Source organism: Pithys albifrons, chromosome 8 (genome assembly GCF_047495875.1).
Source record: "Pithys albifrons albifrons isolate INPA30051 chromosome 8, PitAlb_v1, whole genome shotgun sequence".
NCBI lineage: Eukaryota > Metazoa > Chordata > Aves > Passeriformes > Thamnophilidae > Pithys > Pithys albifrons.
In genome coordinates, this window is record NC_092465.1 from 17369185 (window position 1) to 17393163 (window position 23979).

Sequence of the window (23979 nt, forward strand, 5' to 3'; positions counted from 1 at the left end):
TGATTTCAAAAGCATCATATGAGTAATCACAGTTTTTACGAAAACAATGGTTTGCTTCAGTTCACCACTGTATTTTCACTTTCTTTGCTTCTCCAAAGTGCCAAACACAATCTTTTCCTTCTCATTGCCAAGGAAGTTGAAACCTGCCATGGCACCACAGCACAAGGCTGGTTGTTCATGAATCTGTTTTCCTTCCCTCATAATCCAAACGCTGGTTTTGCATACCTACTATAAGCTTTTAAGGTATGATATTATAATTTACATTTAAACATAGTACTTACGGTTGGCATAATTTTACCAGGTCCTGGTCAGTGGTGTTTGGAGGCAGTGCTCTGATGTAAAGGTTAGTTTTACTTAATTGATCCCATCCTGAGTTGCTGCTGCTACTACTGTTGTTATTACTGCTGGTGGTGCTGGGACTAGGAGGAGCCATTGGGTGGGCTGGTACAATGGACTGCTGCAAAGGAAAAGGCAGCAGTTAGAGTAAATTACAGACAGCAATTACAGCATATCACATCAACTCACAGAAGCATGTTCGCCATTTTTGGAGTGCTGTGCTAAATCTGTTCATAATTACTCATGGATTTTAAATACAACTGCTTTTACACCACACTGGGGACAGGAATCATAGTCACATTCTAATACATCTAACCACCATTCGATGCATGCTCAATGCATGACACAGCGTCAAATTATGTATAACCTCCATTCAATATCAGTCGTAGGATTTTATCACCCTTCATTGTGTCATCTGATGTGAAAATGAAACAGGAGATATTGTTCCTCTAGGTTCCAGCAGGTATAAATTTTATATCACTACAACTGTTTCACGTTGAATTGTGGCAGACACAGAGACCATGCTCTTTCCTTAATCTATCCCAAAATAATTAGAAGCCTCTTTTCTATCTGTTCTGGCTTGTAGTACTTCACACACTAATGATATTGAGGTTTTTTTTTTAAGCACAGATAGCTTAAGGACCAGACTTTAAATGAATTGTGTGCCTTGGTAGAACTCTCATACTGCCACCAATCTCCATATTTGTGAATTACTTCAAAATTGTCAAGAAAAGGATTCTACACAATGGTAAGAAATTCAGGTTTCAAAGGGAGAAAAGCATAGAAGTACTTCTACCTCCTAGTCCTCAAGATATCTAATGCTATTGCTCTAAAAATCAGACCCTAATGGAACATAAAACATCCTAGATAAAATCTGCAGCAGAGTAATCATTTGCATTAACAACAGTATAGCAGGACACTGTACAGAAAGTACCATGAACAGGTCTGTGGTGGTGTAAGAGAGGAATACTTTAACAAGTATACTGGAGCATTAAAGTTACCAGTAAATGTCTCATGACTACATGGTTTTCACTGCTGAACTGGCGGCATGTAGCCCCTTTCCTGCAAACGCCTGAGATTCCATGGCTCAAGAGGCTTAGAGCAAAGAACTGCTCTATGAACTGCAGAGGAAAGGCGCAGTAGGGGGGAAAAAAGTGGAATATACAGTGAGGTATCAGTGTAGGCTCACTTGTACCTGCCCTGGTGCCACTCTCTTCTTTGGATTGGTACAAACAGTTGTACAGCCACAGACTGAACCAAAAAATTGTCTTTCCTGATCTGGTACACCCCACGTGGCCTTGTACTTCATAAAAGCCTTGGCTGTCACAAGGCAGGGAACAGGTATGTAAAGGCAGAGAGGAAAGCATTAGTTACCACTCTAAAGCATCCATGAAACTACAGCCTTAATACACAAGAAACTATTTTGGACACAACCTCAGGAAATTAGAATGAAATTGTAAGTGTGAGAAAAGCATGTCTTGTATCAGATACTTTATGATAATTACGTGTTTATTTTTTGTTGTTTCCCTAGGAAAGTTTAAAAATCTTCAAGTTTGGCATATTGTGAAGTTTATTATGCAACTATAATGGACTTGAACAGTTAACTGCAAGACTTGCTATAAAATCAACAGTAAGTAGTAACACTACTTGCCTAATTTAATTGAACTGAAGATTACCAGAAATAATTAAATATACTCCTGATCATTTAACATTTCAAAACTGAATACCAATATTTCATTGCCATAGGGTTAAAGATTTTGGGGTTTTCTTTGGATTTTAATATAGATTTTTAGAAATATCAAATCTCTTCCAAAACATTTACATTTGGAATTGAAGGATTGATCAAGAATTTCTTCCAGAGAAAAAGATTCAATGCTCTCTTCCAATTTTACAATGGAAACATTGATGGATTTTAACCACAGCAGCACAAGTCAGGCTGTCAGACCACTCTGCTTCCAGTAATGCCAGCTGGTTATTTCTAGGGTTACAAGCAATGCAGAATGAGAGAGCAACTACTTTTAAAACTTTTCACAACAAACAGAACAAACAGTCTGGCACAATGATATTCTTTTTAAGATCCTTAGTGTAGTTCTCAAAATGCAAAAGGTGATTAAATGCACAACTACTCTGTTCATGGTTTTGAAATGTGCACTTGCCTCATACACACATGTACAACTGGCAAAAATTCAACATACATGTACTTGTATTAAGCTAAACTGGTAACTACAACTGAAGGCTAAGAGCCTCATTAAAGTTTTTCATATCTTCAGTTTGGTTTTGCTTTTACTTCTTACAATGTTTTTCCCTTAAAATCTTTATTTTTCTGTGTTATAAAAAACTCCAGTTTTATAAAATCTTGTCACCAGCTGGCCAAAGGCAGGAGAGAAAAATGTCTGTCTGTGTGTTGAGAGAGCAGGAATCCTAACTCTGTCTGCCTGTAAAACATAAACACCCTGTTCCAAGAAATTCAAGCTTTTATTTAAACATGAAGATGTTCTAGTGTTAGTGGTCACATCCAAACATGATGAGAATGTAAATGGGACAACAGTTGTCTTCCTAAGTTTACAATGAGGAAGTTTTTCACTGCTTCCACAGAGACTCATACCTTTACAAGCCTTAAAGACTTTACAAAACACAGATGCTGGGCATAGGGCAGCTCTCAAAACCTGCAACCCACTGACAGCCAGCCATTAAACAGTCAGTGACATCTTAAAGCCATACAACTTAAATACTTTTTTTACATTAAAATTTAATTTTAAATTCAGAATCACTCTTTCCCCTCTGTTCTTCACATACAACTACTTGTAAAAACTATATTATAGAGGTCCCTCTGTTGTCCAAAGGGGCTTTATTTTTCCAGTTGCTGTTGCTGCAAAGGGCTGGTTGGCAGTGCAGTCGTGGCAGAGCCTCCTACGCCAAAAGTGCATGCCAAGAGAAGAGTTTTCTGCTGGCGGAGTTGCATCACCTCCCCAAACAACATCAGTTAAGCTGATAAAAGCTCTTTTCTGCCTGCACAGCTGCATCCACACCTGGGCTTTGGCCAACATATTGATGTCAGTGAGGATGTATGACTTTTTTCCACACCCCTGCTTGATACACTGCCCTCTGGCAAGACGTTCTGCAGAGGAGACCTGGCCAAAGTTTGGAGTTCTTTGTTTAGAAACAGCTTTCACAAACATTAACTGAAAGCTCTGCCTAAAACGTGAGATCAAATTTGAAAAGATTTTTGTTATGGAAAATGTACTCTCTGCTGCAAATCAATATCAAAAGCTGGTTTTGTCATATGGACCTCACAACAATTTACAATACTGTAACATACATAAAAACACATTTATTATTTTTTCTTTTTAATTATTGCATCATAAATTAAAATCCTGAATACAAGGATAGGAGAAATAAACCTAAATAACAGACTGTTATTTCTTGTTACAATATTCCCATTCATAAGAAATACCACTGTCACACTGGTTTGACATTTCCTCCTAATTTTCCACTACCAAAGGTAATTATTGATCCTTCTTTCTACACAGCAGCTTCCTTCCTTTCACCTTCAACAAACATCTAAGCAAAAAAGGCCAGTGATAGAATAATCATCCCACCTGCTCTCTGCTCTGATATTACTCCATCCCATTCTGGAGCCAGCTGTGAGGAACTCCCAACACCCTTCCCTGATCTCTGAGGGACCTTCCCTCCAGCCCTCCACAGCTGCACCACAGCAGTGGGAAAACCACAGGTACTTCTTGGGAAAATAAAAAGCTCAGTGACTGAACAGTCCTCATGAAGTTCCTTAAAATAAGGAGAACCGTCTGTCCAAGTTTTCTTCTTAATAAAAAACTCAAATGAGAATAATTGCAAGTACTGAAAAACAACTGGAAAATATAAACATATGAACCATTCCTGTCTTTCTTATAAACCTTTCTATGCTTAAGGACTGGAAATGAGTCATGGCAGGATTTTGTCTGTGAAGGAGAAGAAAAATCTCTTTGCTGTCAACAGAAAAAAAAAAGACACCAAACCAAAATGGAGTAACTCCAAGAAATTCCTTTGACCTGGGGGTTGAGAGATACTGACCATTGCTGCCTTCAGAGTACAGAAATCCAAGGAAATTTCAACAAGCAGAAAATAACTTGGATAACAACTGTCCCAAAACAGAGCCCAATCATATTGGTAGCAATCCATTTAAGTCACTAACTTCAAGTCAAAAAAGCATGCACATGAAGTTATATAACATGCTAGCATTTACTTAGGAGTTTCTTCACTCAGCTAAAATTCCTGATGGGAAAAGTACCAAGACTTTTAACAACAGAGTTAGTTCTTACACATCTACTCTAAATTCAAACCATAAAATGCAGCATACACTACCAGATTTAGACTGAACTGCTACTTGGATCAGTTCATAGTACCAAAATCTTGCTACTAGTGTTTTCCTAGGCTTTGCTCAGTTGACTAAGCTACAAGTACCTGCTCACCCTGCCTGGCTTAGACTAACCTCCCTGATTCTTTAAAGAGCATCTGAAACAGCACCTTCATTAACAGGAATGACATAAAAATGACCATACATTTTTTGTGTATGTGTGCAACTGTGATAAAAAGTATTACATTACACGAATCTGGATTTTTTTAACTGGGAGTTGTTTGTTTAATTTATTTATTAATCTGCCTAAAACAGAGTTTTACATGTACAATGAAAGCAAGAGCTCAGGAGAACAGAAGATGCCATACCTCATGAAGCAAGGCACTGTCACACTTTATGCACAGCTTAGGAAACAGAAAGTTGTTTGGAATTAAATCATGTCCTTAGCAGAAAGAACTCTGTTTAACAGAAATGTCTGTTCACTGATGAATACAGTTGCTTAATCACCTTTCTTTAGATAAGGAAACACTAAACCTTGCTCACCTAATCTAAGTCAGTAAACTGATGGTGGAGATGCCATTTTGAGTGTCTTGTACTATTCTATTTCATGGTTTTCCTCATCATGTCGGAAATGTAATGGCAAGCAAAACTGAATTTCTAGAGGCGTCTCCAAGTCCAATTCTCAGTGGACATGAGTCAACCAGCAGAAACTGAAAGATCTGCTACTGCTCTATTCACATCCTCTGCCTTAGGGTAGCTTCTCCAACTCTTGTTCTTCAGTCTGTCAGCACTTGTCACAGGAAGATTCAGGAAGTCAGATGCTTTCTAAGCATTTTTAGGATGATACCAGTATGAAGAGTAGCCCAGAAGCTCCAGACTCCTGTTGAAAATCTCCTTGAGAAGAAAAACCCTGAGACCTGCCCCTTCTTTCTCCTCTAAAGCACCAACCTTAACTACTCTTTGTACGGGTAAAGAATATGATCTCCCGCTGACACTGTAAGAGTCAATAGGACTATTCCAGCAAGGTCCTAGTTTACTGCACAAGACTGAAACCATGCATATTGTGTTTAGTGATCATACAGAGATATTTGCATACCTGGGATCCAATCCTGTTCCATCCTCCTTTAGATAGTGATGAGTGTTAGTGCTCAAGCCACAAGCAGCAGAAACAATTAAGTACTGGAAAGATGCAAGAGGAACCTGTGGGTGAAGGCTGGCATCACACAGGGACTCCCCCTGTTACAAAACACCACAGACAGCCCAGGAGCACCTAGAGATCCAGCCCTGGGTTTCTTCCCAAACAGCTGTCTAAACATTCCAGATCTTGGCATGAAAGAACTATGCCAAAAATACTACAGCTAGAATTATGATAATGATGGGCTGCAATAAATAGATTGAAAATTAAGTACTCAAGAAAGAAAATAAATCACACTGAATGGGAAAGGCCCCTCACCTTGATTTTTTTTCCTTAACACATAAGCTTTAAGAGGACCTTTGCAAGATAAAAATAGAGGGTTATGCCCTTTTTCTTGCCTGTATGTTACAGCCAAGTCCTATGAAAACTATTTTTCTAAATTCAGGTAACAGTCTTCTCCATACAAAAAGGAAAGAAAAGAAAAAAAACAAAGATGGATATCATCATGCATCAATGAAAATAAAACTTTTTTAAAACTTATTTGCACTATGACTTTAGTTAATATTCTCTTTCTTGACAAGCCCATTGTGTTTTAACTGATTTGAACCAACTTTCTGGCAAAATCCAGGAAAGCAGTCAGTGCCTTTTCTCTGAGCCACTTAAGAAGACCTTCCTTGAAATACAGAAATGAACAAATGAGTAGGTGCTTCTCTTACCTTCCTTTTTAAAAGACCTTCATTAGAGTGGCTCTATCAGCAATGAAACAAGACAGAGTCTAGCATAAACCCTTAACTATGACTCAGATGCTCCTAACAATTTCACCTCCAGACTATTCTGACTATAACCCAGGCTCTCTCCACACTGAGCTATTTTGCCTCCTTTCTTCAGACCCTACAGTAACATAGCAAGACTAAACTTGTTCTCACCAGAAAGCAAAAATTACTAACAACATAAAGTACAGAAGTAAACCATTCCAGCTTCTTACAAAATGTCACATTTTCATATTTTAAAGGAAATTGAACCAGTGTTGTTTATATTACATGTATTAAAGCTTAATGCAACAGTAATCTTCTGTTAGTAATGAAACAAAGCTCGAAATCTATTTCCTTTTTATGAAGACACTTGGAAAAGGCATATTCCTGGCCCCATTGAAGAATATGACAAAATCCATTGATGCTTCTGAACACATTTTTTTCTGCAAAAATAGGGTGAGGGGGTTTCTTTGATTATTATTACTAAAAGAAAAAAAAATCTTTCTAACTTGGAGATGACAGGAGAGGTGGTAACAGAGAAAGCAATGAATGGAAGAAGCTCCTTTTGGTTCAGATAGGTCTTCTAGAATCAAAGTTGCCAGGAACTCCCCTACTACACTGAATTTATTCCTTGTCAGGGATTTTTAAGTGCTCCACTGATTGATTCCCCTAATCCAGAGACAAATAAAAGGTGCTTGATACATGAAGTTAGCCACACCACAGCACAAAAGGTATCACAAGGGAGAACAAGAAACATGCTGAACTTGGCTACGTCCTGTTCCTTTGCAAAAGTTTTCCCTTCTACCTGCTCATCATGACTCACAGCATCCCTCTTCACTCTCAGTTTTATACCTGGATTTCCTGGACAATCCCCTGAAACAATACACTGGTACCATGCCCTAGCCATGATGGAATTAAAGACACATCTAAAGCAAAGTATTTGAATTTTAGTTTCTGAAATTCGAACAAGCTGCAGCAATACAACACTAGTTCACACTAAAGGAATCCAAAACCAAAGAAGCTGAAATATCTGAAGAAACACAGCATGGTACTAAGATCTATCAGGCAGACAATAAATCATGTACATGCTTTTGTGGTTAGCTCTTCATTGAGCAATGGACACAAAAGAATTCACTGTTAACTTTCTTCTTGACTCTAGTAAATATGCAGGCCTATTGTCTTCAGTGAAACCAGACAAGGCTTTTTCTCAGGACCCAGAAAGCAAAGGGTAGTGAATATCTAGACTATTTAGAAGGTTTTGCGCCAGCTTGAGAACTCAAATTACAATTAGAAGAAAACACATCCATTTTCAGCGAGGCTTACCTTGCATCCTACTCATTTATGCCAGCCCCCAGAAGGTAGCAAGTCCAACACATGACACTGAATACAAATAATAAAAAAAAAGTCCTCCGTTGCATTATACATCTGTTGGTACAATGGTAATAGCAGGGTATAAAACCTTACACTTCTCCACAACAGGAAAGATTAAAGATATAGTGGTATGAGAAGCGCTTCACCTGAAACAGCAATTAGCAACTCCTGTGTCATACAATAATTAAGGCTAGATCACAGATGATCACATTAGGTCTGGCGAAACACACACAGCTCACAAGCACTTCAATGGCAGCTCATCATGGAATCTAAGTCAAAAATTATTGAATAAGCTTTTCATGTCCCAGGTTGCGAGATGGGAGATGGACCACACTGGGTCATATGCTAGCAGTAAGGTCCTACACAGTGGCATAGGCCATATTTCCAGTGGACTCCATGAAATGCCAGTGATAAGCATGTAGAAGGTTTTTTTAAAGCATTGAAGGCAGCAGCCATGATGCTTAAGGGGAAAAGTGGAGAACTGTAGCATTTGCCTCCCAGACAGTTGACTATGCTAGTGCTCACAGCGTTAAGAGGTTCATAGTGGTACCTTCTCACTGTATATAGGACTCTGCTTTGGCATTTATTAAACAGGAAACTCCTACTCACTACCTCCAATTAAAAACTCTACAGATGTCAGCCCATGAAAAAATCAAAGACAAGATCATTCAGGCCATTATTCTACTTCATGGAAGCTGTGAAATTCCCAGTATGTTAAAAAAATGTCCAGCCAAACTGCAGCTGGTACATACAGCTTCTCTTCTCTGTCAGCCATCAAATGCCTTGCAATTTTTAATTTTTTTAAAGGGGAAGAGGAAGATTCAGTGAATTTCACAGCAATCAGCTCAACTTCAATTTCCAGAAATATTCTGGAACAAATTATTGAACCATCACATTATGAGAATCTAGAAATAGAGAAAAAATGACCAAAAAAACCCCAGATGGAATAGATCTGTCAGAAACAGATCACATTAAAAAAATCTTTTTTTTTTCACTGCCAGTGCAACCAGCTTAGTGAATAAGGCAGAATCAGTAAGCATCTAGAGATCTTGACAGAGACTTCTGACATCATCCCATATGGTATTTCCATCAGCAAAAAAAGTAAATATTCCTAGAACATTTCTAAGGCACTCTACAGCAGAAAGCAAAGCGTGGACTGGAGTGGAGCACAAGCTAATAAACTCATTAGCTTCTCAGTGTGCCCTGTCAGGGGAAGGAAGGAAGCAGAGCAAAAGGCACATTAAAAGGCATTATCGATCCTATTGCTTCCTCTTCCTCTCCAGTCCTTAAATTCAGGGTGCTTCTGAACCTTTGTGTTTTTAACCTCCACTTAAGAAATGAAGTTACCCTAAATGCTACTTATGATCAGAAAGTGTGCTAAGATCTCAAAGTAAAAGACACTGCTCCAATTAGGATAACAGAAAATTTCAGTAGTTTGGGTTTTTTCAAAAGAAAAACTAAAAACAATTAGACATATCCCCATTAAAAAAAAAGTAAAAGGAAAAACAGTAAGTATTTTTTTCTTATTCATGGAATGTGAAAAGTGTGTTGAGATCAGAAAAAATAATATGTATTTTCCTCTTACTGCATTTGTAGTGTAATGGGAAGAAGTGGGACTTAAATGAATGGAAAATGAGAGACATAGCTTTATCCTGGATATTTTTTGGCTCCCTCATAGGAAAATAAGAGACAGTAGGTAGCCGTTTTTCTACATAGTATCACAAAACTAAGCTCTGGCAGCATCACACAAGGCAGTTAGTTACTTCTGTTCAGAGGACAGACTCTTCTATGAGAAGAATGCTGATCTCCAGCTGTACTGTTATTTCTTCCACTTGTTTATCATTCCCTGTTATGAACATTTACCTCCAGTGCCGACAAATGGGGTCACAGACAATATTCAATGTGATCAAAAACTTGCTGCTTTCAAGAACTTCTCTTTGTGATGTTAAAATGCATATTGTTATGGGTGTAGGTAGTTGAATTTTTAATTTCATTCAGTAGTAAATATGCCATCTCTTAACTATTAAGGATACCATCCATCACTATATTTTGGTGGTTAGTCCAGATAATCTCTATTGTCTCATAAAGCTGCTGTTTATAAGTCTAAGTTAAACTAGCACAGTACAGAGACAGATACTGACCTTGGCTTGTTCAGAGAAATGCTTGAATATCTGTATTAAAAAGACTAGCAGTACAGCCAAAAGAAGGCATGTTTGGCCAATCTTTAGTTATTTAAAATAATAGAAATGTTTCCTTTTGAAAAGTTAAAAACTCCACACAGAAGTTTCTGAAGCATTATTTACTCTTATTTCATATTGTATTAGACTCAGATTTCTGATTAACTCTTGCAAGTATTGTTTCTTACTCAAGTGTTACAGGCTTCATGATGCAAATAAGAGAATCCTATAGTTTCTTATTTCAGCTTTATAATTTGTTTTAATTTCTTTTTTATTTTCCAAACTCTTGGCTTTCCCCGTAAAAACTACAAGGTCACCATTCTGCTCATCTGGCTGTTCCTAACGACTCTCACTCCATAGACAGCAATTATAGGATAGAAACAGCACTGCATTGAAGATGCATGTCAAAAGAAGCATCTGCTTTTCTGGCAAACTCCACACTGTTGGTGGCATTGGAATTACTGCTATACTGTTTGTCACAGGGTTAGACCACAGATGGCTCTTTTGGCTGACATGGGATCCGCTATGTCATTTTATGTTTATTCAAGTTAAATAAATTGAAGAACTTGTGCCCGGCCATGCAAGAGGGAGTCAATTCCTATCGAAATCCCTTTGTCTATGATTGCTCATTCCTTATGGGCAGCATACTGCACCCAGAGTAGCAGCAGCATTGTTACTGTGGATCCCTTTGTTCTATTTCAGAGAAGAGAATGTACGTTCTTTCTGGCAAGGTCATTTTTCTGTTATGCCAGTATTTAATAGGTAGCCCAGTCTATTTGTGCTTCTCCTGATGGACAACACTGATGGAACAATTCAGGCAGTTGGCTCTCGTCCTTTCTTCTACATTCCTCAATCTTTCTCTCTCTCTGACAGACCCCACCCTCTTCACCACAGCCAGCACCTCCAGTTGGAGGAAAGGTGGCATGTCAGAAAAAACAAGTGTAGAAAAGACAGTTTTGTAAGACTTCATCATTAAGACTAAATCTAGATGACCCCATGAACAGGCTCTTTGAGCGGCACAATTTATGCTTCATAGTACAGACCACTTTTGATATTTTATCCCTCTTGCTCAGTTTGCAAATTATTTAAATTTTCTAAGTGTCTAATAAATTTCTGTGTCTCCAGGACTAACTAATGTAGAGGTATCAGTAAACAAGAAGACAGTGAAGTTATATTGTCCAAGTGCAACACAAAGGTTATTGTAATTCTGGTATCAAGAAGGTTCAATTCTGTTGTTTGTTATGTGCCTCTGTCAAGTTACAGCTGAATCAATTTCAGTGAGAACAGTAGCATCTTACATCACTTTCCTTGGGAACGAATGACTGCTCCATGAGCTGAACGACAGGAAATCATACTCCAAGCACCACTGTCCTTCCTAGTTATTAATCCCCTGCAATTATTTCCACAGTCCTTTACAGCATTTGCCATAGAAGTGAGGGCAGCATGATCTGTGCTGGGCCAAAAGTTCCATTCAAATTTTGCTACTCCGGAAATTTCAAGAAGTGCCTTTATGGTCTTAATATTCTGCAATATGATAAAACACAGTAGATACAACTCATTATAATCAACACATTGAAACAGGACACACACTACATTACTAGTAAAAGAATTATGCAAGTCTCAGGTAGGAACCAGGAAAGCACATACCTAATTCAAGAAATTAATGGTGTTAACTTCAGGATTTCATACCCCACTGTCTTCTACACACTACAGGCACAAAAAAAGGGAAGCACAAGATACTTCTATGATTATTTCAGCAAAGGTTGAAATTACTATCAACTAAATTTGTGCTAAATTTGTCATGGTATTTTGACATTCAAGGAGTCCATGGCTGAGACCATATTGCTGCAAGTGGTGTATGTATATATTATATATATAAAACCATAGGGTTTTGTATATATAGTCTGACACTGAACTTGTATTTCTCTATGTCAGAGTGACCACACCTCCATAAATGTGATTCTCCTCCATGGCAAAAATATCAAGCTGAACAGAAGCAGCCAAGTATTATTAAATTAGCAATACAGCCAGTTTTAGAACAAGAGAAAGATGAGTAGGAACTTTTTAAACCATCAGACTCATTACATAAGGAGGTGTCAGTTTTCTGATTTGCACATATCAGCCTAGTTCCACTCTCAGCCAGTTGTTCTGCATTCATTTACAAAAGCTGAAAGTCTGTTCAGAAGTTTTATACATTTCAACATTGTATTGAATCCACAGTCCAGAAGACTGATGCGTATAATGTTAGCAAAACTTTTCAACACAGGGTTTTACTACAACATACCAAGGAGCAAACTCTGCTTGGTTTGCATGCTGTAACGCATATACCAACTTTCTTTGGATTTTAACAGGACTGTGCATAGCATGTATGAGACTGCAAATGACATTCCCAAAATCTTCTAAAATACTCTCAGGATTCAAGACTCTACATGGCTTCCTAAAATAAAATGTAGAAGCTCAAATCTCATTAGAAAAAAACTAGAGTTGCTTTTAAAACATTTGCTTCCCGCACCACTTCCCATTCAAGAGGGCAGTGTAGCAAACCCCATGTCAACAGGTGCCTGGCTGCACTGCCTGCAGTGAGGGTGTGACACAGCAGCAGGACTTACCAAAGGTTTTCATTAATTCAACTGTCTTAGTGCAAGTCTTAGTTACATGCATGCTATCAACTCCAGGACAGACAGGAGGGCAATGAATAGTGCAATGCTTTAAGTTGGCCTTTCACCCAGACCGAGCTCAAGTGTTTTAAAGCAAGAGCTGAGAAAAAGTTGTGTGAAGGTAGATGTGATGCTTACACCAAGGATAACTATTTCTAAATTTTTAGGACCAGGGGACATGCTACTTTTGACATTTCTCAGGGATGATCTTGCATCATTAGACAGCCATGATAAAGCTCACCACATCCAACCTTTTTGGCCAAATGTTCACTACAGCACATTCAGCACAGCTGACATTAAGGTCCACTTTCTACAGATACATGCCACAACATGCAGTCACACATAGGATACTCAAATGTCTTCAGGGGAAAAAGGAGTGGTCCATCATGCCCAGAACAATAGGCACAACTTTCTCTTCTGTAGCACATAGAGATTTACCATGCACAGGCACCACTGGACAAACTACAAACAGTTTAGCATGACAAAAGCAGCTGTCTTTAAGCCCTGGAGAAGACGGAAACAAGAACAGCTCATCCAGCCAATGAATGGTTCTGACATATATCAAATAACACTTATCCTGCAGCTGCCATTAGTACAGAAAATGCTGCTACGATGGTACAGACAACTCAAGATGCCCCCAGCTGATCAGGAAATATCGGCAGCAGAGAGTGCAGCTTGACAAGCAGCAAAAAATATTCATCGTTTCTCTCATTTGTTATAATCTTGCCTCTTTGCCCTTGAAAGTGTGTGTGTGCAAGTATATACACATAAAGCAGTTTTATCTACATTGTTTTAAATCTATATGTCCCATCTATTCAAATCTTGAATTAACTTACAAGCTGTTTGAACACTGAATACTAAGACAGTATCGCACAACTTTTATTTTTTAGTTCTGCAAGCCTTTATGACCTGCTGTCTTGAAAACACATAATATGAAGAGTGCTAGGAAAATGCTGACATTGGGACAATTTTCTCCTGCAAAAGACAAGAAAGTAATAATTTTTATCTTTAGACATCTCCAAAATCCTAACCTGCAATTATAGCTTGGTTTAGCTTCCTGGAAGTTAGAGGGAAGCACTTTCTTCTCACATTTTCCATCAGAACATCTTTTGCATCTCAGTATTCAGTGATTATGTCCTCGAACACCTTTTTCTCTCTCCAGATAGACAAATTTTATGCACAAGAGTAAAAAAGGAGCATTACTTTATTTTTTTAAGGAGAGTTTCAGATGTTACAGTAATGTACAAGTCACTAGCTTCATTACCAGAATGCTTAAACGAGCAATCATTTTTCCATCATTTCAGGAAACTGGGGCTAGGATACTCCAGAACACAATACTTAGTACAGTACAATTAGTACAAATACTATTTAATCCCATTCAACTTGGATCAAGTAGGGCTTGTTAGCATTTGCTCACCATCAGTCTCAACAGACCCAGGCTATTTGTAGCAGAATCTTTCGATTGTTTAATGAAAGCCAGTTTGGGCAGCATGTCTACATCCATGGCTTAATGAGTTTGACTTTAGGTCTGTTCAAAACACAAAGCTGCTGAACACTGATTTAAGACAATCTGTGGGAGACCTCCTGAATTTTAAGCTATAACAAATGGAAGCACAACACATTTAAAGTAGCAGTAGTAAGAGAATCTATCCAATTAGTAAATCTAATTCTCTTTATGAAAAGTTATTAAAAATGTAAACATATTCCTAAATGCAAGGGATCAAGGGTGCACAGATGAGAATCAGTTCTTTCATACATTAAGGCAGTTCACTACAATACTGTGAAAACAACAAATCTGGGGACTTGATGAAACACAGCAAGGAGTTTGCTAAAACCAGCATAGCAAAATCCAGCACATGAGCCTACTTTTAGAAATAGTAGTCTTATTCCCCTTACAAATAAGGAAACCAGTACTCCTTCAGTAGAAGGAAATTCTTGAAGTTGTAAACATAGGCCAAATTAAAACTTAAGTTTCATCCATAAAAACGAGGGCAAGATTTCAAAGGGCAGGTAACTTCTGGTGGAGCTCCCTATTAGATGTCTAGCTGCATGTTTGGAATGATTTGTCTGCACTGAGCTTTCATGGTCTGAACATAACATCAGGCCAACTAAGAACAGCACAGAAAGCTGAAATCTTTCAAACATTAGTGATAGGGTGTTTTAACATGGAAAGTCAACTCCTGATAAAAGTTGTGAAGTAGAAATAGTACTTTCTGAGCAATCGAGGATGGGCAGATAGCAAAAAGGAAAAGGGTGGTATAAGGAAGTCAAAAAGCTTTAGCACTGGTGGTTAGATCTGCTGGTCTGATAAGGTGGCTTTGGTGTAGTACCAAATAAAGAAAAAAGATGACTTTGCTGGTTCTGCTGGCAGCTCAGCTTTCAAGCCAACCTTTCCCGCAGTTCAGCTGAGAAGAACAAAGTGTGATGGAGGCAACTGTGGATGCACAAACCAACATAGCAGTTCAAGGAATAACCTGAGCCGGCATTACTGCCGAAAAGCAGCAGTCTTGACTCCACGGCTCCTTTTTCTCCCTTCCCGTCTGCCCCTTGCTAATTAAAAGAATAAAGAGAGAAAAAGAAAAAAGAAAAAGGAAGTTCAGACTGCTTTTTTTACCAATGGTGCCGACTCATGAAAGTGGTAGCAAAGCAGTATTAGGATGTCAAACAATCAGGCATTAAATCAATGTTGGATTTTTATACACAAAGTAAGGCAACTGCAGCAAACATGTGGCACCTCCGTAACTGAGCCTTACAAGTAAGGCAACAAACAGCATGCACAAACCTGTCTCCTGTAAGTCAGTCAAATCCTGTGTACATACCACATGCAGCAATGCTGCTCTGGCCTTAGGGTCAGATTTTCCTTATAACCTTATTTGAAACAAACCCAAGTCAGTCTTTTCTCATTCTTTAAAGGACGATGTTTTGGTAGACACTTGTCACGTACTAGATCCACTACTTTCTGACTGCTGAAAACATCCTATTTTCTCTTTATAAATGATCATAGAATCACAGACTATTCTGAGTTGGAAAGGACCCATAAGGATCATCGAGTCCAACTCTTAAATCAATGGCCCACATAGGGGATTGAACCCATGACCTTGGCATTATTACAACGAAGTTTTAACCAACTGAGCAAAATCCTTGTGCATGCAATTTAAAAAATAACGTTTATGACTTTTATTTATCATTTCCTGTTCATTTTGATAGTTGTAATTTATATTTGAACCATAGAAACAGAAGAGTTGTTCTAACTCAAGTCCTCAGTCCTCATCAATTTTCCTCACATGTTGCATTCTAATATGAAACTTCACTTTTGGTTTGAACCAAGAGATAAACTTTTTTTTTTTGTAAACTACTGTTTTAACTCATGCAGCTACTTTTTAACTCTAAAAGATTTTGAATTTGGAGAGAAAAGTGGTTCTTAATGGTTAAAAATACCATTCAGATGTCTGAAAATAGACACACGATATGACTTATTCTAAAATTAACATGTTGGAGACTTCAGAGTGCATGATAATGAACAATTCCTTTTACATCCAGAAACTTAGTCCTGAAGTTCAGTTACAAAGATTTAGCAGCTGTATGATGAGCAAATGCAGGATGCCATTCCTTGGTGCACCCAAATAGCTGCTGGGGTGAAGTTTGACTCCACAGTGAATCATTGCCAATTCTAAAATTAAAAAAATACAAGAATTAAATAAGACCTAGGGAAGCTTCCAGATGTACTCCTAATGTAACATTTTAAATATATGAGAAATTAAACCACCAAGAAGAACTGGCCCTGGCAGTGCAGATATTAGTCTAATATAAACTGTTACAGCTAAAATCACAGAGGCAATACTGATGCCTTGGGATTTTCCTATATTTGTAGATTTTTATATTTTATATATTTGTAGATTTTTATATAGCTGTGTAGCTTCTCTTACTTGAGGTCGCAGCTAACAGTTTCTAACCCTCAAACTCTAAGGAAGTTAATTTCCTAGGAAAGATAAAACCACTACGGTTATCTAGATTAAAATTCTGCAAATTCCAAGTCATTGAACTTCAGGGAGTTATTCCTGTGCTCAATAATATTTTCATGGTTGACTTTGCCTTTCGGCACAACAAACGTCTGTTTAGAAATAAATTTAACCAATGCTAACAGGAAAACAACATCTAATCCTTTTAAAAACTAGAGTTCTAGATAGTTTTACCAGTCCAGTTTCTTGCCAAAATGAACTCTGCCATTGTTACTAAACTGGAAATAACAATAATAGTATTAACATGAACATTTCCATAGACTGCAAAGAAACTACTTACACAGTAAGTGACAGGCAGAATTTGAACACGGAGTTTTATCATTCTGAACAATCTGCTCTATCCTGAGCTTCAGAGGGCAGACTTAAAAGTATACATATGCATATGTGCATGTATATTTTTTTCAAGATATTTAGTCCCAATTGCCATAGTATTTGAACCATTTGCAGAAGTCAGTACATTTCCCTACAAAATCTATGAGAGGTAGGTAACTACTATTAACAAATACCTTTTGAAGAGTCAAATGTTAACAGTTTACCTAAGATACCCAAAATATTGGTGACAGGACAATGTAAACTTCAGGTCACCATCTTAATCCCTATGAATAAACTTTATAGGTGTGGCTGACCTGAAACTTCTATTATCACCCAGGGCAATGACTCGATATAGAACTTATTTCAGGGAATGAAGAAGGTGGAGATGGATTCAGTCGTTTTGAAAGAGGGTCAGCAGAGGAACGTCATACTGGAATATGGTCTTTTGGTAGACGGATAAAACACACAGTTAGTCTAGATGTTTCTTTCCATCACCTTATATATTGGAATACAAAACCATACATAAACAATACCAAAACAACAATAAAGTTGCAACAGAAACATTAAATCAAAGAGCACAAAATGGTCAGGACCTTCAGAGCAGGGAATTCCAAACAACTTGTCAGAAAACATAAAGAATGGTTATGTGAAAAGCCAGAGTCTTTTCTAAGAATTAAGCCAATCTTTAATGACTTCTGAGACCATGACAGTCTACACCTGACAGATCTATGTTTGCTTGCAATCTGACAAAGTCTGGTTCCAAAGTTAACATTATTGTGCCACTGTAGTAATTAAAATATCGACATAATGCTGAAAAAATGACCTCCTTAACTATTTCCATCTTGCATTAGCCTCTACAGGATTGTAGAATGTTGTAAGTGGGAATGGAGGCAGGTCTTAGGGCACTTCAACCAACCAAAAAGCCCCTGCATTCTTCCATTGGTGCCACAGTGTGCCCTACATTTCACTAGCACCTTTAACTATGTGAAATTCTATATAGTGAATTACATCTTGGTATTCTTCCCCACTAAAATTACTGAGGCTTTCAAATGGACTCTATAGCTCCTCAGTGCTGTGGGATACTTCAGGTTTTCTCACTTCAAAAATTGCCCCTAAATCTGCAGTATTTACATATCTACATGTGCATTGGAAGCATTATAATTTATATTTTTGTTTAAGCTAAACACTGCAGAAATGTTTTTTCTAAAACCCAGTTTTGATAAGTCTTTCTCACAAGTAGTATTCAGAGAGATATCTGCTGGAATTTTGAATAAAAGCCCAAAATGTTCCTGTTTCAAAGGTAGTAGCTAAGTAATTGTATTTAATACCTAACTCAAATGTTTTTCCAAATTACACAGAAGAATTACTTTTAAATAAGCACAAGTACTATTCTAATGAGCATCATGCAAGCCAAACAGATTGGGTGGAATATTTTGATTTGATTCTGTTGAACATGTGTTTAACAGTAACCCAAGGATATACCAGCTATTCAACTTGAGTTTGTCACTGGGGAAATACAGAAGTCTTCTGCTTCTCTGTCTCAATAGCATCTACTTATGTCAGCAGTCTCACCCCATGCAGTGGCACCACTGGGTATGTAAATATACACTGGCATAAGCAAGAGTCTTAAAATTCAGACCCACATTTTTAGAACTCTTCATGAACTCATCTGGAAGACAGACCACTAAATACTTTAAAGGATCATTTCCTGTTTGTGGTTGCTTCCATACTAGACAAAAATCAGTGGAACTGTGTGCCTGGCTCTGCCAAAGCTCAGGTTTATCCAGTGTGGGTGCTGCCTTCTCAGGCTTGCAGGAGGCACATTCCTGGTCATGTGAAGTGCTCACAGATGCATGGCACACCCACTCTGCCCCTCCTCTCCCACAGTGCAGTCGCAGTGGGCCAAGTTAACACAAAGTTGTACTGTATGTGACTTCTACATTACGTACTTCAAAGAGTTTCATGTTGTAATAGGTTATTTAAAACCTTAGCTAAGTGATTAGCTAAGCTAAGCCAGAACAACACACACATTGCGTGTAGCAATACAAACAGTTCCAAATGGGTCACCATGGCCCTTTTCAAAGGTGGGCACAGAGGTGACACACAGCTGCCAGTCACCTGCAGAGGCTGAAGTGACAGGGTCTCCTCCACTCTCTTAGTAGCCCACCAAAAAAATCTATTGCACGACTGCTTAAGGCATTATTAGAAAATTATACATATACGTAGAAGAGAAAGAAAAACACCACAAGACTTGAAATTCATTCATTATTTCATAGCATGACATCTCCTTTGCGACACACCAACCATCTCTTTAGTGCTTAGCTGAAGAGAACTCCAAAGCCTGGGCAGGCAGCATTACCCAACACACATCACTACTTCCAAACCAAGTAAAAACAACCCATGGTCTGGTGAAAGAAGGCTGAGCGAAAGAGGCATCACCCCCTTTAAAAAGAAACTTCAACCCTTTACCTTTGAGTAGGTTCAGTATAAAAGGAAATACGGAGCCTTAAATCAGAATCTTCTCTGAGCATAACTCCAGGCAACGGTGTTGGACAATAACCAGAGTCTGCCTGGGAAGACAGGAGGTCATGTGCCACAGGGCTGCACACCAGGTAAAGGAAACTTTCAGCTCCTGTACTGCTCTTTTGTTTGGCTTTTTTCCATTCCTCAGTTTGCAGAATTCTACATTTTTGTTTGTGGATTTGTAAACAAGGATCTGCATTTGATTTTACCCTTGCCTGCCTGGTGTTTTGAGTAATTTCAGGTTGTTTCAGTGACAAAAGCACAAGCTGATAAAGTTTCTGTGGGTCGGCTAAACCTGAAAACAGGATTGTGAATCACCTCGAAGGTGCCAAGTATCTCCAAACACTGCTTCAGATTGTCAAAGATAACTGGATACTCCTCCACTAAGTTGCAGCAGCCTTCTTGGGAGCTGGTAATACCACAGGCATGAAAGCTGCCCTGCAGTGACTAACAATCCTGAGAAAAGCTCCTGAAGCTCTCCAAATTCACACCTAAATCTCTAGATTTCACTCTTCAAGTACACAAAAAATGGAAGTGCCATACACTTACCTCAAATATATCCTAAAGGACTGAATTCTAACATTGTTATGCTGTAGTACCCAAATGAGCTAAGGAGTCATGTTTCCACTTTCTTGAAGCAAAGGAGACTCAGATGTAAGTGAACATAAAACAATAGAAGGTAAGAAAAGGAAGCCCAAACAAGGCTCCACAGAACAATGTTTTCACTGCAACCTCACAAATTTCTACAAACTGAATAAGTAAATTCTAAACACCCACTCTGTTTGACACATTTTTCTAGAGTAGAATACTTTAAACAAATAAGACGCACAACAGTAATCTCCTAAACAATTATGGTGATGCAAACAACATATCTGTTATGAAGACACATGAAAAAAGTATTATTATACATTATACTACTGTATATTAGTACATACCTGTAATTATCAGCTTTTATTTTGCAACAGACCATAAAGCTGATATATCCTTATACTATATCATAAATTCCAAAAAATACATTTTTTAAGCATTACAACTATATTTCTGTTTTGAAGGGGATACAAGACTTCAAAATACTTGCTAGATTTTTTTAAGCCAGTGCACCTAAATGCGCAGGTTAGGTCTTAAAATTGGTATAAAGTTTTATTTTTAAAATCAATTTACATAAATGGTGATAAAAGTTACTAAATTTAAACTGCTAGAACTAAACTGACTCAAACTGACATGAACCTAGTTCATCTTCAATCTATTTAAACAATCCCTCCCCAGCATTCAATTACTTCAGCTGGAGTTTAAAACTACTTCAAATGTCAATACACAGCTGCAGCTACACTGCCTTAACTGCAGTCTCTGGAGGAAAACAGCTAAAGCTGTGCTAATCACAGTAATCTGCCCCTATAGCACATGATTTTTTTGTTAGTGTGTGTTTCCCAAGTTGCTGGGTAAGGAGGCTTGTGCTTATCTAATCCATGGTTCCCCTCCACGTTTCTCCTCTTTTTTTAACTCAACCCTTCCCTTTCCTGTTGCACCAGGAAGCTGCAAATACAGTGGCTTCTGTAGAGCTGTTTATAAGTACCACAACACACTGCAATTCTGAAACATATGCAAAATAACTCACAATTACTTCAACAAGGTTTGAGAACTTTTAAATGTGCTCCTGCTGGCTTTCTAGAAAACTTCTGACCAACACACTTCATCCAAGATCAAAACATCTCCATGCACCTCTTCATTAGGAGTACAGATTTATGACAGTTCCCCAAGTAAGATGTTTTTAAAAATACCGCATGTTGAAAAAGAGAAAAACATTCATAAGAAGTTGGAAACAGATCCATGAGGGAAAGTCAGTAAAAAAGGTTCCTATTCTCCACTGACTGCTTTTGTTAAAACACCATCTCATGCAACAAGCAAAGTTCAATTTTAATCACGACTAAAAAAAAAAAAGGCAGACTAAACCAGTTACAATGTCAAATGATCATTATTTTTATTTACTTGGTTGCAGCACTGTGTGGATGTTTTAGGAGCCATCTCAAGCTCTCAGGAAAGAATTTTCCCCTCCCTTCCTTCCTTCCCCTCTCCTCCCTGCCAGCAGTCCTAGTTGAAAGGATCTAACCCTTCAGAAATGTGTTAACTCAAGCAATTTTCTTTTAACAGTTGGAAGTTTCAGGGGAAAAAATGAACCCAAAACAAAACAGCAGATGTTCAAGACACAGACTTCTATCTTCCCTTACAATGTGAATTTTAATGGCAAAGATACACACTTTGAACACTAACACTTACAAAGAGATAAAAATATATTGTTCACCCTGTTAGAAATACTAAACAAAAACTTCAAATTGCTCAATAGAGATAAGACAATCATATCAATGTTCATAATCTGTAACATCATGCCTGAAGAGATAAGGTGTTACCTTTTATTTTTTTTATTGACATTTTGTTACAAGTATAGAAACTCACTGACTGAGCAGTTTTGCTCCCTTGAGAATAAAGCAGAACTTCACAAACAATCTTACAGACACACTTAAAAATTAAAATAGCTGTACTTTACATAGGAGTTCAGTCTTGCGAAACCCAGGTAAACTTTTTAACATTGTATACAATCTAAAGGAAAACAAGCAAGCCAGTGATACAAAATTACAATTCTTATAGTTCTGAAAGAAAGAAACAAAAAGACACTAATGCATTTGTGTAACCAAATATATCTGTGCAATCTTGGCTCCTCAGCTCCACCGCCCCAGCACTATCCATACACAAAGGAGGTGTCACGTAAAATCGCTGGGCACACACGGCTCCGCAGAGCTGCATGTTTTGAGTTATGACCATGCCCGGGCCTTGTAAGTTGAATGAGCTTCCTTCTCACACACACAGACATCACACACAGTGCCAACAGTAAAGTCAGATTACAGGTGCAGATTCTTGATAGGTTAAACCTATAGATAGAGTGAAAGGCAAATCTATATTTTTAGCCTGAGACTGGCAAAAATTTTCTTCATTTAACCTTCATTAGAAACCACCTCAACCTGCAACTTTTCATAAAACCCACACGGGGACATGACACTTGATGTTACCAGAGGTGCATGAAAAGATTGTTCAAAACCTTTGTCTGTCTCTCATTACACTAACTAAACATCAAATCAGTGTTAAATTCCTCACGTGCAGCTACACCCAGTTAATCTTCTGGAAAGCAGCAAACTATGTAAATCTCCTTATCCTGGTGAGATAAACATTACACTCCTCAAAATGTAACAAGAACCACTGTTACTGGGCAAGGCTGTTAAAAACCACAGACACTGGGCTGAGCAGCCAGGCTGTGATGGCAGAACCCCACGCTCGCCTCCATCCCAGGCCTCCAGAGCTGCTTCTGGCTTCCTCTTCAAGAAACCTGAGAGCAGAGAAACCTTCCTGCACCAAGCAATTTAAAATCCCTAATCAAATGGCTGCAGTAGCTCTGTAGATTCAAAGAGCAGATGGCAGGAGAAAGCCTAATTTTCCATTTATGATAATTTTACAGAGTGTAGAAATATTTACTCCGGAGGAGTGCCTTCCAATTTACATGAGAATATAACAGTGGGAGGAGGGACAGAGAATCATCTTGTTCTCAACAAATCAAGAGCTAAAAAAGCCTGTATTAAGTAGGATATTGTATGCAATTTTATTTCCTTTGCATTACGTGTACACACACGTGCATTCTTTGCACAGGTCAAGTAACCTTGTTACTAAAAATATTAGTTTACATTCACCTTTTTCAGACAGGATGTACAGCCATGAGTGTTGTGATAGGTTATTACTGAAGGTACTTCGTGGCTTTCATTCTTTAACTAGGCCTGCATCTGCATTTCAAGTCAATTCTCAGATGAGCTGCCATGCATTTAAGCAATGTTTAACTTTTAAGCCTGGTAGGAATATTTTTAACATGCCTGTCTGCCCATAACACAGGAAATCCTTTTGAAAACACCACTTCAGAGACCATATTTTAGTACTCTTACGAGCACTCTAAAAGAGGGAAGATGGCCAGGCACCACCCAATCAAATCTGACCTGAAAGTGAGAATGTCGACTGGCTCCTATGTGCCTGAGTTACATAGTAGGTAACAGGCACAATACTCGAAGCACAGATTTGTTTATAAAACAAAGCCGTTATTTTGGAAAACAAAAAGTGAGTGTGTGCAAAGCTCTGGACTATGGTACCTATATGGTATTTTGTCAATATTTTAAATTAAGCTAGAAATCCACATTACGTTACAGTGCCTTAAAAATAAATCAAGATAATGCATTTTATCACTTAATCACTCATCTTTTCACCAGACTCTTAGAAATGAAACAGGACAGTGTTAAACATAAAGAGCTCTC

At 38.1% G+C, this 23979-nt stretch overlaps 1 protein-coding gene across 4 annotated transcripts in view; it reads right to left on the reverse strand.

Annotated features, from left to right (window-relative positions):
- RBMS1 (RNA binding motif single stranded interacting protein 1) overlaps nucleotides 1-23979 on the reverse strand; it is a 143275-nt gene that overhangs the window by 63165 nt on the left and 56131 nt on the right. For all 4 annotated transcript variants that reach the window (XM_071561627.1, XM_071561626.1, XM_071561628.1 and 1 more), the window contains exon 2: nucleotides 282-457. In XM_071561627.1, the coding sequence (XP_071417728.1) occupies nucleotides 282-457 (176 nt within the window). The remainder of the gene's footprint in view (nucleotides 1-281; nucleotides 458-23979) is intronic.